The sequence below is a fragment of the Echeneis naucrates genome, chromosome 19, assembly GCF_900963305.1.
Source record: "Echeneis naucrates chromosome 19, fEcheNa1.1, whole genome shotgun sequence".
NCBI lineage: Eukaryota > Metazoa > Chordata > Actinopteri > Carangiformes > Echeneidae > Echeneis > Echeneis naucrates.
The window spans coordinates 10894516-10908948 of record NC_042529.1 but is presented as its reverse complement, the minus strand read 5'-3'; the positions used below and the strand labels follow the sequence as shown (position 1 = coordinate 10908948).

Here is a 14433-nt window from a genome sequence, read left to right as displayed (position 1 = left end):
AGAAAGATCTGATTGTTAGCACAAGCACAAAACTGGCTGCTAAAAACATAACTTTCAAAAAAGTTTTATTAAAATGAGTCTTCTAAAAATTACTAAAATATGTTTCTGAGAAATAGGAACGAAAAACTGCCAGTTTGAAAAGGAAAAGTTACCACCTTACCATCTTACTCCTGTGGTGACTGCTGATTAGGCATTTTAAGGAGGCATATATAAAGCTATTTTTTCACTCTGTTACATCCACACACACCTACCTTTTTGAGTTTCATAGAAGCGGTGCTGTCCATAGAGACCGTTGCTATGGTGATCCAGGGGACTCATTGGGAGAAAAGGAGAGGCAAGACTCCCTGAATAGCTGGGGTACCCTGTCAGAGGGAGGGAAAGCGAAAAAGAATTGATGTTTCTCTGCAGCGTTGACATTCAGCAGCCCTCTAAACAAACAGTTTATCTCTACAATCTATCGTGTGATGGAGCCATTTTAGAAAACACAGAAAAAATATGGCCGGTTAGCGCTACTCTCACCATAAATGCACTTTTGAACAAACATGCCACAGGAGCTGACATTATTTACAGTGGACAAAGTGGTGACAAAAACCACAGCCGACAGCCACTGCCAAGTGTTTGCAGCGTTTAACTGGATGGAATTCGCTCTTCTACAAAACACATTTTTCCCAAACCTAAGACAAATAGTATGCAGAATCACACATCCACCCCCTCCACACCCCAACTTAAAACACAAACACAGTCCTCCCAGGAGGTCACTGGGAGGTAAGCGGTCGTTCCACTCTGTTCCTCGTCTTCAAGGACATTGAACTGCATCATGGGATAGAGGAAGTCTTGGTGGTTTTGTTGATGGAGGCCAAAGGGGTGCAGGGATGGGTGAGGGTCAGTGTGGGCGTCTATGTGTGTGGGGATGTCATGGTGGTTGAGAGTGGGTAGTAGTCAGGTTTAAAAAAAAAAAAAAAAAATCACCACAATGGACATATACTTCAGCACAGTACAGAAATACACACACACACAATCCTTTTGGCTTGGGTTGTGAATATGTGTGTGCGTAAGTGTGTGTGTGTTCTCCAGCAGCTGGTTTCATGCCCCACAGAGTGTCCTTGCCGGCCCGTTAATTGGCAGCCGTTAAAAGTTTAACGGTGGTGGCCAAAGTAAACAGCACTCCATAAAAACTCATCCTACGCATTCCACAGTCGCACTGCAAAACCACCAACACCCCCTCACTGCTCCCAGCATGTGTGTGTGTGTGTGTCTGCATGTTCACGCTGCAATGTAAATGCATAAATGTGTGTGTGGCTGTGTATGAGTGTGTGATTACTCTGACTGGTTAACAACCAGTGAATCTAAATGGTGACAATTAGCCAAAAGGCTCTATCAGCCATCTAAAGCCAATCCCCTGGGTAATGATGAGTGATAAAACTCAGGAGGGAGGGAGGGAGGGGAGATGAGAGAGAGGAAGAGGGGAACAAAGACAGCAGAGGGACATGGTGACAAAAAGGGGGGGGGGGAATAAAAGGAGGAAAAGAAGGGATAGAGGAAGTGACTGATTGAATATTCGACAGAGAGAGGGAGGGAGAAAGTAAAGGAAACACCAGAGGAGCAGGGCTGTCAATTTGAAAAGCCTCCAATCTGGTGCTACTGTGAGGCATATGAAGAAGAGAAGGGAGTGTGGGTGTGTGTGTGTGTGTTGCAGAGGTTGTATATGTGTGTGTGTGTGTGTGTGTGTGTGTGTGTGTGTGTGAGGGGGGATGAAAGATGAAGGAGGAAGTGAAAGGAAAGTGAAGAGCTTTGAGATGGCGGAGATGAGAGGACAGAGGGAAGGGAGGTAAGGAGAGGAGTGAGAGCACATGAGAGAGGAGACAAAAAACAAGGACAGGTGTGGAAGAGGCAGAGCGGGCAAGTAAGGAGGTGTGGAGGTGTGTGTGTGTGTGTGTGTGTGTGTGCGAAATCTGTGTGTAAAAAAGAATATATGCTGTTTTTCAAACAACTGTGCATTTCTTCGTGAATATGTCTCATCTATGACTGTATGTGTGTGTGTGTGTGCGTGTGAGTCTGTGTCTGTGTATTAGCCAGGTTTCTTCTCTCTGTGCTGGCTACGCTCCACTTTCTGGACTGTGGCCAGCTGGCAGACCGCCTACCGTAGCTCCCTGGCTTTAATTCTTAAAAACAATCATTTGTAGTGTGTGTGGGCGCGTGTTTGTGCATGTGAGTCTGTGCGTGCATTTATATGTGTGTGTTCAGACATCAAAGCTGAGCCACACAGAAACAAAATCTGTCTGATAGGGACACACTTTCTCCCTCCAAACACACACAGACACACACACACACACACACACAGACACACACACACACACACACGCATTCTTGCTCTCTTTTCACCACAGCTGCTCTCTCGTGTGTTCATGTTGAAATCCTGCCTCTGACTCTTTCTATGAATCTGATTTAAGAGAGTCACCCCAGGCGACATTAGTGCTCATTTTCAGGGCTTAACTGTAGCTATTTATCGCTCGATGAGCTGCAAATGGGCAGTTGTACAAACAAAACTCTTGTCTCCTTTCAAGCTATAAAGCCATATCAGGAGAGATTTCTTCGTACAAACACATCTCTTACAATTTTGTCTCTTCGTCTTCAGCTGCAGCCGAGAAGTGTCCTCTGACTGTGAGTGAGAGGCAGCACGTTTGACTTATTTGACCAAATTTAACTCCAGTGTGTACACGTCCTCACCAGCAGGATGTGACAAACTTAAAGGACAGATAAGCAAACTGTCTCTGAAACAGCAGGTTTTTCCGGAGAAAGTCAGACTCGACGTTCTCAGCCTCTCCTGCTCTTCTGGTACAAAGTGAGTCAAGGTTGGTATAAAATAAAATTCTGTGGAATTTTAAAGACCGCATCAAAACACTTAATTCATGCTCCAACATCGGTCAGAAGAGCCCTTTTGTTTTGCAGCAGGCATTTTGGCATGTCATAGCAGGAAAATCATGAATGACATCTCACTTTAAGTCATTCCATTGAGTCAGTGAGCAGAGCACCGGGATGCAGGCACTGGCTCACCTAGAAGGAATTTGATAATTGTTATTCTTATTGATTAAGTCTGTGCTTTTCCTGACATGACACGTCAAGATTCAGTGGAAGGTGAACTGGTGATGTGGTTGCACAGCTGGTGGTTGTAAGAAAAAGAAAAAAAAAAAAAGACTGCAGCGCCTGCAAAGAAACTAGACTGGTCCCTATAACGCCTCAACAACAATGTTACTAAGTTTAAAATACTTTTCCAAGGCAATATCCGCAGATGCTACTGTAGATTTGCTGACATTTGGTGAAAAACGGGTCAAACGTAAAATTCTGACCGTTTTCAGTTAGTTGAGAAACACAGCCTGTGGCGGAAGCTGCATGTCTGTTGAAGAGGTTATCTCTCCAGACCCATCTCCCTGTCAAAGAGAAGTCCTCTCTCACATGCACACACAAAAACAGAAACACACGCACATACATACCTGAAAGGGACAGATAACTAAATGACGCTAAGTCTTTGACCACAAACGGTTAACAGTCGAAAGAGGACATGATGCGTGTGGATGCTCAAATTTTTGTGACTGTGTGTGTCTGATCAGGAAGGGGGCCGTTGGAGGTCGGTTAGCCCAGAAGGGGCCCTGAGGGTGGGGCTGAGGTCAGAAGGGGAGGGCACTCAGGGGCAGGAGAGGATGGGGGGGAAAGTGTGTCAGAGTGTGTCTGTGCAAAGGTGCTCCTTCAGCTTAAACCTCACCCCTAAAAAAGAGTAAGAGGAGAAGTGAAAGATGATTGAGTCAAAGCGGGAAGAGGTGTGACATTTAATTACTGCCTATTATGATGTTATTCTTAAAATACATCAAGGCGTGAGTTTGTGTGTGTTTGTTTGTGTGTTTATGAGTTGGGGCAAGAGCACGAGAAAGTTTTGGTCTTGAACCAGTTTTAAGAGCGTCACGGTGCTTGAGCTCACAACTAGAAAACAGCCACAAACACAAAGCCACATGCTTGCTGACATACAGCCACCAGAAGATGTTTGTGTGTGTGTGTGCGTTTCTGTAAGTAGCATCATCTGAGGCGTCACTACTGCGTGTGTTTGGCCTCAGCTCACTGTTGGTTAAACCACTTAATGGCTCCATCTTGATCTAATCCCAAACCAAGACCCTGGATTAACCACTCAGGGACTCAACCACTCTGGGCTCTGTGTGTGTACGTGTGTGTGCGTGTCTTACCTTCATGTGAATGGGGGAACCAGATAGGGGAAGCGCTCGAATGGGGTCCAGCCCTATAGGAGGGGGAGGAGGGCGAGGCAGCAGGTCCTGAAGGGTGAGGAGGGTGGGAAGGGGGTGACCCCAGACTGCTGGCCAGGAAGGACCCCATGAAGGAAGCACCTGTGCGACAGAGAGAGCGGCTGCAGGTCAGGGATATACTTCCATTTGGCTTTGGGTGAGTACACAATGGGCATGAGTCTGCAGAGGTGCCAGTGAGCGAGCAACACCACAGACAAAAATACTGAGAAGCTCATGAGAAAACATGGCTGCTATGCTGAGAAAAAGCAGATGTGCACCCAAACTGCCTGAGCATCCAAAAAAAAAAAGTGCAAATGACAAGTGCCTCATGCTGCCTTCCTTCTGCACATCTTTGCACAGAAACAGTTTTTCACACTTATCTGAAAACAACGCACATGTCTCCTTTTAAGTCTTCAATGATGGCTGCCGTTTTCATTCCATCACTTCTGGCAAAACACATTTTCTCCTCAATATTATGACAAATATTGTTTTAATATCACTTAAATATAACATTTTCAGAGCCCAGCAGGAGTTTCATGCAGTTGGACGAAAAAAGAAAGAAAAAAAAAAAAGACACGGCAGATCTGTGCGGTATTAATATTTCTGAGTAGTGCTGTGATAAATTAAATTTTGTGACCTGCCCTAGAGAAATTAATCCGTCCAAGCTACATTCACTCAGCAGCTGGAAGCGTCCCAATTCTCATCATTTTTTTCTCCTCACGTGTAAAATACATATTGGGTTTTTCTCTTAAAATTATGATGCAGAAAACGCTTCATTTTGGCTCCTTAGTCACTTTTAGTAGCAGATGCAAACCATGATGGTTGAATGTCAGAGGCAGTCATTTTTAAAGAGGAAACTCAAAACTTGTTCAAGTCCATTCAGTTTCAGTCAACTATTCTCTGTTTGAATCAGACTGTTGCTGTCATGACCAACAAGTCATGTTTAGTTGTGTTTAGTTTTTGTCCTGTGTCTATGTTGTCCCGTGGCTGTTTTATTTTGACATCCTACTCTCCTCTCGTTTCAGGTAACTTGCCCTTCCTCCTGTGTTTCCCACTGGTCTGATTGTCTACCCTGCCCTGATTGTTTCCACCTGTTTCCCATTACCTTGTGTGTGTATATATAGCCTATGTTTCCTTTTATCCTGTGCCAGTTTGTCTTGTCTTGTGAAGATTGTGAACAGCGCCAGCCCATGCCCCTTTTCATGCCAAGTCAGGCTGTGTATTCTTTGATACTTTGGCTGGATTTTGCCATAGCCTTGCCTCATGTCATTTTGCTCCTTTGTCATATCTGTTTTCCTTGTCAGTTTTTTTTTTTTCTTTTTTTTTTTTTTTGCAGTTTTACCTCCTAGTGAGTGATTCTTTATCTTGGGTGGTTTTTCTTCTGTAGAGTGATTTTAAGTTCATACTTTGTCATTAAAAGATTGTTTATTTTGAAATTGTGCCTCAAGTCGTGCATTTGGGTTCAAGTCAGTTGCGTCGTGACAGTTGCTCAGTTCCTGTTCCCAGCTCAGCTTCCAACCGGTCATGTGGTCCAAAAGCAGATATCCTGGATGTAATTTTACCCAAAAAAGATGCCTGTTAAATCCAGCTTTTCTCCGGTCCATGACTACTTTCTTGTCTGAAAGACGCAACAACAGTAAGCTTGAGAAGTGAAACCTTTAGTTCAGCTTAAATCTGAAACTTGAAGCATCATTTGCTGCCTTAATGCATAAATTTTTATTTTACATAGATTTTGTAATGAAGTCTATCAAATACATTCTTCTTGAAGATTCTACCAATCATATTTAAAATTTTGCAGTTCAGTCAGAGTAACAACCTCATTTCACCCGTAGGCATAATTGAGAGGAAGCTTAGATGTTCACTTTCATCCTGTAACGGTTTCCGCGGACGTAGCGAAGAGGCTCGGTTCAGTTTGGCTCTGTTTGAATGTATCTCCACTTATCAGCATGCTCTCATTTAGTGGAACAACCCGAACAGTTGTGGGGGAAGGAGGAAACATATCCACAGGGAATCAGGTAATTAGTCACTGGATAGAAAGAGAGAGAGAGAGGTGGTGGGTTGGGTCGTTACCCATAAACGCTGCCTCGCATCAGAGACGATTACCACAACCACAACAGTCCGCATCTGAGTCTCTCACACACGCACACACACATTACCCATACCTCAACCACGACCTGACACCGTAACAACCACAGCCGTTTGCCAGTTTCTCTCACACACACTAAAGAGGGTATAGATAAACCAGAAAGAGGGAGCAGGAGCACGTGTAAAGCGTTAAGTTGGAAAGTGGGTGTGTTTGTCTATTAATATGACTAGATCTGAAACACATACACACATTGTTCTGAAACTGTAGAAATCCCGCCTCTTAATCTCTCCCACATCATAATTTCACTGTCTGTAGTGAGAAAAGACACTCATCCAAACTCTTCGTTTGTGGACATTTATTCACATTCTTTTCTCTCTCTTTCCACCTCAGACAGGATATTTTTACAGGGTTTTATTTTCTTTCTTTTTTTCTCTAAATCCCCTCTTGTACAACTGTAGATCAGTGGCCTTTCAGCCAGTCATAATAAAACACAGCTCGTATAAGACTCAGGCTGGTTTCACAAGGCCCCCTGGCACTGCAGACTCACACACATACACAGGTCAAATAGAGACCAGCAGACACACACATACACTGTACCTCATCTACTCGAGCAGACAATAGAAAAGAAAGCTCCGTTTTCAGCTGAGCAGCCATGCACTTCACAAATTACAAGCAGTATCCTTAAAGTGTCTCCAACAGCCATGAAAGTTAACCTGACATAAAAACATAACTGCACTGATTTAGAAAAATTATAGACATTGATTTGTAAGTTTAATGGTGTAAATACTTGACACTTCAATCACTCATCCTCGCCCATCTCCACCCATCCCCCTCTCTTCCCATCTTTTTCCATTTACTCATCTCTTTCCCGTTCTACTCTTTTTTCCCCCCTACCCTCTTTCCTGTCACCTCCCTCCCTCCATCTCTCTGTCTGTTTTCTGTTGGTGAGTTGAGGGAAAATCATATTTGCCCGCTCCCTGTGGCCTGCTGATATGGAAAATCATCTCAGAGGCCAACCACTAACATAAACCTGATTTCCATCCCTATTTTTTTCTTTTTCTCCTCCCCTTTTTCTGCCCTATGCGCCCACCTTTGTTTTATCCTGATCTGCACATTCCCTGCACATCTGTCACCACTGCATCCTCTCCTAGCTTCCCATAGCTTGGAGCAGAGACTCCAAATAATGTCTGCAGGGATGTCAAATTAGCCACAACTGATGAGGGATATCAGACAAAGAGTGAGTGAGACAAAACCAGAAATACAGCAAACATTGCACAAACTTCACGCCTCAGTGCTTTTGATAGATCAACCACAGATATTTATCTACATCAAAAATTCAGCTCTGACCAAAGTCACATCATCATTATACACAGCACATTACTGTATCTGCACATGTTATTTAGTATAAATACAAGCTGCTGACTGAGAAAGCTCCATTCAGTCTCTGTAGTGGTAATTAAAGTAGGAAATGTGTTCGTATGCCTCCCATTTCTCTCAGTTGGCATCATGAATTGGAAAAGTGTGTCAACACACAGGCAGCGAATCCTCCGATGTTGACTATCCAAGGTAATAAAAATCTGAATTATGTGCTTCTATTCATGTTAATGCAGTCAGCTGTACTTACAGAGAGTAAAATCTGCTTTAGTTTATTTATGATTGACTGTAATGTGATTTGTTAAGGGGAAAATCAACTCAAAAATACTTGTTGTAACATGGCTGTATATGACAACAAAAGTGTTGGATGTGTTCCTTGTTTTTCTGGGCAGGTTTTGCTGCTTGGCATATTATTGCTATTTTCATGGATACGGCGGCCAAACATAAATTTTGAGATGTTATATTTCCAATGCAACCACAATGGAGTTTGATAGCAGCAAAACTGAAGCTTCAACAATATAGCATCTGTGTCACAGACTGTAACAGACGTTTCAGAAGCAGCACTGATGGTTCACAAGAAGGTAAAAAAGTATTTACAAAAGAGACAGAAGAAGAAAGAACACAACATAGTGAACAGAAAAAGGCTGTCATGCTATTGCTGCCATGCAAGGTTGATATAAATAAGACCTATTAGTGAGAATTTGTGTAAATTACGGGGATTTTTCAATTCAACTGCAGTGGATAAAAATAAAATAAAAGTGGTTGAAATTGTACATGAATGCACTCACTGCCCTCACCTTGAAGGAAAGCTCAGCTGCTCTTAATAATGATGGATAGGGTGCGCTCTAAATGCTCAGTAGTCATGTTTAGGGACAGTAGAGGGTCAATGTAAAGAAAGTGTCAAGCGATGAAAAGCACCCAAAAATGTCAATAATGTACTCATCTCTATGTTACTCCAGAGCTAGTTCTGTATTTGTTAAAGCCTCCTGAATACAGCACATGTAGTGTGGTGCACGAGCCAGGGCTGGTAGTGGTCGCAGAGGTGGGGGTTTGAAAAACATAACCCTGAACCCCGTGTTTGTTTCAGCAGCTGCAGAGGAAATTTACTGACAAACAAAACATCGAGACAACAGATAACAGGCTAGAATGTCCCAAGTTTTGTCACCATTCTGCAGAGAGAATGGGAGGAGGAGGACAAAGCAAAGGGGAGAGGACACCAATGGAGATGGAGTTGATACAACTAGTGTCACAAGGAGCTACAGAAAGAAATATTCTTTGCTGTAGCTCTCTGAATGGACTGCTGCTAATCAATACACACACACACACACACACACCTGGAAGGATGACAAGTTAAATCGATCCCCATCCGATTGAAGATCAATATCTTCTCGTGTTCTATTGTCACAATTGCCAATTAACAAAAGCCTCTGTCCACACACTGATATACTGAATCCTCTCTCCCTCCTCACAAACACACACACACACACACATTTGTAGTGACTACTGAGAGAGCTTGAGAGCCTGACAGTACGGCCTCACTAAGTGTGTGTGTGCGTGTGTGTGCATGTGTATGTGTATGTGTGTCAGAGGTTCTGACTCTCGTTAGCTTGGCTGTTACGCTTATTGCCGTACACTTGGCAACCTCTCGTCAGTCCGACCCTTTCATAAGCCTCCAACCACCAAGGGCCCTGGCACTGAGCCTTCAATCTGTGTGTGGATGTCTATGTGTGTCTGTGTGTGTGCGGTAGTGTGTGCAAGACTGTGTTTTGTGTGTGTATTTAGGGGGCAGGAGTCAAGCCAGACCTTTCTGATCTGTTTTGACACCACGGAATTGCACAAGTGACAGGGCTACTCAAACAAGGCGGCGTGGAAAGCGCTTACACTCTCTCTCTCTCTCTCTCTCTCTCCCCCTCTCTGTCTGTCTCTCACACACACACACACACACACACACACACACACACACACACACACACACACACACACACACACACACACAAAGGTCCATAAAAGCATTATGGCACTGGGGACACAAACACATTCAATGTGTGACTAAGCGCCCGAGCGGTGCTTACAAAGACTACGTTCACGGGAGAAAAGGAGTTCTTTTGCTCTACTAGATCCAGATAGCATTTTCCTTCTGCTCTATCTTATTATTCATCAACGATTCCTCTTGACTCATTCATGTTAGAAAGAGCAGGGTGTGCAAGCAAAGCATGGCATGTCGCCTGGGACGAGCAGCTGCACCGAATCACATTACGGCGGGAAGAGGAGAGAGGACAGAGAAAGAAAAAGGGAGAGAGCAAGAGAGAAAGAGTGAAGGGGGGACTGAGATAAAAGAGCTACAAATGAGAGATTTCCCTGTGAGGCGCATAAATCAGCAGACTATGAACACCACAACTCAAAGCCTGACTCCCAGGCTGCGGACCAGAGCATCGCCCTCCACACGCACACACTCACTCACTCACTCTCCATCACATACCGTGCACAAGACCATTGTAGTAACATCTCGATTTCACGTCACACCTACATGTGTACATTTGCACCTTCAAAAGCCAGTGAGCATGCTGAAAGACACGTCGTTTGCTGGGTGCAGCTCCACAAAAACTACAGGAAGTAAAAGCAGCGGGAAAGCAGGAGGTATTAAATTGAACGAGGGGGTGTGCTATCTTGCACCTTGTGTCAAAAAAGAACGCCGGGATGTTTTCCATTGGCGATCACGGACCACAAAATGCACCACCAAACTATGAGTAAGGAGGAAAATGCTCCTGCTCTTGGCCAGAATTTTTGGATGCCACACACCCACCCACCCAAAACAGGAGGAAGGACCATATATGGTCATGAGGAGCAGGAACTAACAACATATGAGTTTCTTTGGAAGCAGGAAGGAGGGAAGGGGGGTTGTCAGAGTAAGCTTTTCCATGTTTTACCATGGAAAACAGGGGAATTTTGGGGAATAGGGGTCACACAAGATCAGTTCTGCTGCTTCGGTCAGAATGAAACACAAATGGTACATGTGGGCACACACGCACACGCGCACACGCGGACACACACACACACACACACACACACACACACACTAATTAAAAGCATAAGGTTGCTGATATTTCAGGAAAGCCTGCGGTGAGAGCCAATAATGCAATTCCGTCTAACTTATGTGGGGGTGTGTGTGTGAGTGTGTGTGTATGTTGGCAGCCCCCACCCCCACCATCAACCCCACAGTAGCTGTGCAGCTCTCAGAAACACTGAGGACGCCTGTTCTGGGAGTCCTGGTTGTCCAACATGCCTGCGCCACACCCCTGCAGTCCAGTCAGTCTGCAGCCACACACACTTGGATGAAGACACACACTATCTGTAATGATTTTAAGCTGCATGTGCCTGTTACCGGATGAAATACACCTGGGGGTCAAGACACCAGGAAGAGCACAAACTGAGTTTAACAAAAAACAGTGGAGACGAACAGAGAGAGATGAACAAGTACACATGTGTTTCTTCATGAATCAAATGAACAACACAAGCTCACCACGTATCAACATTTACTATTTTCTTGTTACACATTACGATCCACAGTACATCAGCACACAATTCTTCTTCGTTGCTTAATTTTGTGACACCAACAGAGTGTGATGCAATCAATCAATATACGAACCAAATTTGACAAATCACTATTTATTTTAACATTTACATCACTGACTCTCAGTGACAAAACCAGAATCAGAATCAGAAATTGTTCTATTGCCAGGTATGTGTAAACATACTAGGAATTTGACTATGTTTCAAACTTGGACAAGGGAAGGACAGAAATAAAAGATAAAAAGAAATAAAAAATAAAAAAGGAAATATATAAACGAATAAATAATTAAATAAAGCTCCTCTTGGCTCCATTTTAGCAACTTTCAGCTAATGGATTTCGTTTCAGAGTCTTAATTGTCTCAATACTTTCAGGAGGTTGTTTCCACACAAGATGGGGAGCTGGTTTCAGCAGAAGTGCTATAAAAGCCCATATTACACAACCTGCACAGGACCAAGAAATAGATTCAGGCAAAGTTGGCCACCAGCTGGGTGGCACAGTTGGGTGTTAAGCTATCAAACAGTGAAATCCTTCTCTCTGGAGATGGTAGAGACCAAAGCAGAGCCAAAGGATAATCATCGGGGGGTCAAATACACAGCTTGAAACATTACTAGTGTTCGCTAGCTACATATCTGCTTGACTATATTAACCAAAAAGCTGATATATGTGTTTCTCGGGTTTAAATACAATATACTTTATGCACAGAAATGTAAAGAGAGACATGCACCATTCTGAGTATTTTGAAGAAATCCTTTCTTTGTTGTTTTTCTCAAAACCAAAGTATTTCAAGCTTTGACATTGTGGCCCAGGATTTGTAGCAGTGCTGCAGCACAGTCCTGCTTCAGCTAAAGTTAGCTCCAGCACCCGTGGAAACAAACACACCTACACAGCCGAAGCGTAGCAGCACAGCGGCTGCAGTGAAATGCGAGTCTTTTAACCAGAAGACCCAGATTTGAACGTAACAAAGTCAGCTGGCATTCACCTAGCTGTAGTGTCCTGTAGCAAGACACTGAATCCCCCAGCAGCTCTGCCAGTGCTGTAACTGACTCTGCAGTCTGATTAAAAGGTGAGTTTCACTACATGGATCAAATTTCACATTATTATTACAGTACCCTACTTACAAGCCATCTACAGCGCTTCCTTCAATCCCACACAACAGAGAATCATACCATAGTATCACCGGAGCAGGAAGTGTGTGTGCGACTGTATAACTGTGTGTTTAAGTATGTGTGTTCTACCACGCCACACCGTATCACCCTCCATCATCGTGAGTTGAGGGGTTGTGGTTTCTAGAGAAGCACTTTACTTAAATTAGACCCTCAACAGCTCGACATGCAGGTGTCAGCGTGTGTACGTGTGTGTGTGTGTGTGTCTGCATGTGTACTGTATGTGCGTGGGTGTTAGACAGTCAGTGTGTGCCAGTGTGTGTGAGGGGGAAGAGACTGAACAAGAGAGAGGAGAGGGATCAGCAGACAGCGAACATGAGAGAGAGGCAAAGAGGGAGTGAGCAGAGAAGGAGAGGGGGAAGGAGCGGGAGATAGAGGGAGGAAGAGAGGGAGGGAAGGGGTCCGCAAGTGAGAGAGAAGGGATGGGAGCCATTGAAGTGAGAGAGAGAGAGAGACAGCAGGTGAGAATAACCTAGCGTGACCTTATTCCATTCTTTATATTCCCTCATTGCTGTAATATTTACACAGGAATAAAAGATTATTGGAAAGATCCACAGAGATGAAATAAAGAGGAAGGAAAGAGGGAGAAAAGAAAAATAAACAAAAGAAAGGTTGGAGAGAAAAAGGCTGATGGAGTGGGGGGAAACAGATTGTAATAAATCTCAAATTAAAGCTGCCACTAATAATTATTTTCATTATTGATTACTCAGCAAATTAGCTTTTTGGTTAATAATTTAGCCTTAAGAATTAAAAAAAAAAGAGCAGAAAGGCCATCTCAGGAGAATGAAAACATCTGGTTTATTCCAGATGATTAAAAAAAAAGAAAGAAGATATTCAGAAAAAGAGCAGGCCTCATATCTAAGTGGCTGGAACAGGCTTTAAATGACTGAAAAGAAAGATTAATGGTCATAACAGGAACCGTTTTGTGTCTGGTTTCAGCCTTACGTCAGGTGTGATGGAGAAAATAAAAGATAAATTTAGCAAAAGAAAAAATTAACAAAGAAAGAAAATCCCACCTGAATCTTACCTGGACTGGGACAAACACATGAATTATATAGCTATAAACACACCACAACGTCTAAAAAGCTTAGAGAACCTGAGTTGATGCACACCCTGTCCACTGACACGTCTACTGTAGAAGCAGCCACCAGTTTTATCTGACAAAAAAACTAAAACAACTCAACAATTATTTTCTACCTTCTTAATTATCGCAAAATCACTCCTTCCACACTCTTTGTTGCTCATAAACTAAATATCTTTGTTTTCAATGAAGTCATCCTGACATCAGCCAGACTTTTGGGAATTGTGATAAGCATTTTTTGTCACAAACTGAATAAATTCACTGAGGAAACTAAGTGGCAGATTAGTGGGCACCTAAAATAACCATTCCAGCCTTAATTCAATGTTATTGATTTTCCATGGAAGCATTTGGAGACATGGTTATGACCGTTCATTCATTCATCTTCCACCGCTCATCCGCTGGAGCCAATCCCAGCTCACGATGGGTGAGGGCAGGGTACACTCCTGACAGGTCGCCAGTCCATCACAAAGACAGACACACTAAACACACAATTTAGAGTCACCAATCAACCTAAACATGCCACCGTCTTTGGATGGTGGGAGGAAACCCATGCAAGCATGGAGAGAACATGCACTCAGAAATAAATTATTATTTATCATTAATAAAATAAATATTTTGGAATTCTCTGAGTCATTGTCATACAAGGAACTAATGATGAGCAAATATCCTGAAAGTTACGCTGTCTCACTCAGTGCGAAAAATTACACAAACTTCAGTTTTATACAGAACTAGCACCAAACTTTCTGCCCAAAAACCTCTCAACAGAAAGAAAAGAAAATTAGGCTTAACTGTCTCTGCTGATGACTAACAAACATCTTACACATCATTACACTTTTTTTGCTTGTCATTTGAAACCACAAAATTTCCGT

The 14433-nt window shown here is 43.3% G+C and overlaps 1 protein-coding gene across 1 annotated transcript in view; it reads right to left on the bottom strand.

Annotated features, from left to right (window-relative positions):
- bahcc1b (BAH domain and coiled-coil containing 1b) overlaps nt 1-14433 on the bottom strand; it is a 52403-nt gene that overhangs the window by 26024 nt on the left and 11946 nt on the right. Inside the window, exons 3-4 of the mRNA XM_029528417.1 lie at nt 4233-4411; nt 252-362 (exon numbers count right to left, since the gene is read on the bottom strand). Of these exons, the coding sequence (XP_029384277.1) occupies nt 252-362; nt 4233-4411 (290 nt within the window). The remainder of the gene's footprint in view (nt 1-251; nt 363-4232; nt 4412-14433) is intronic.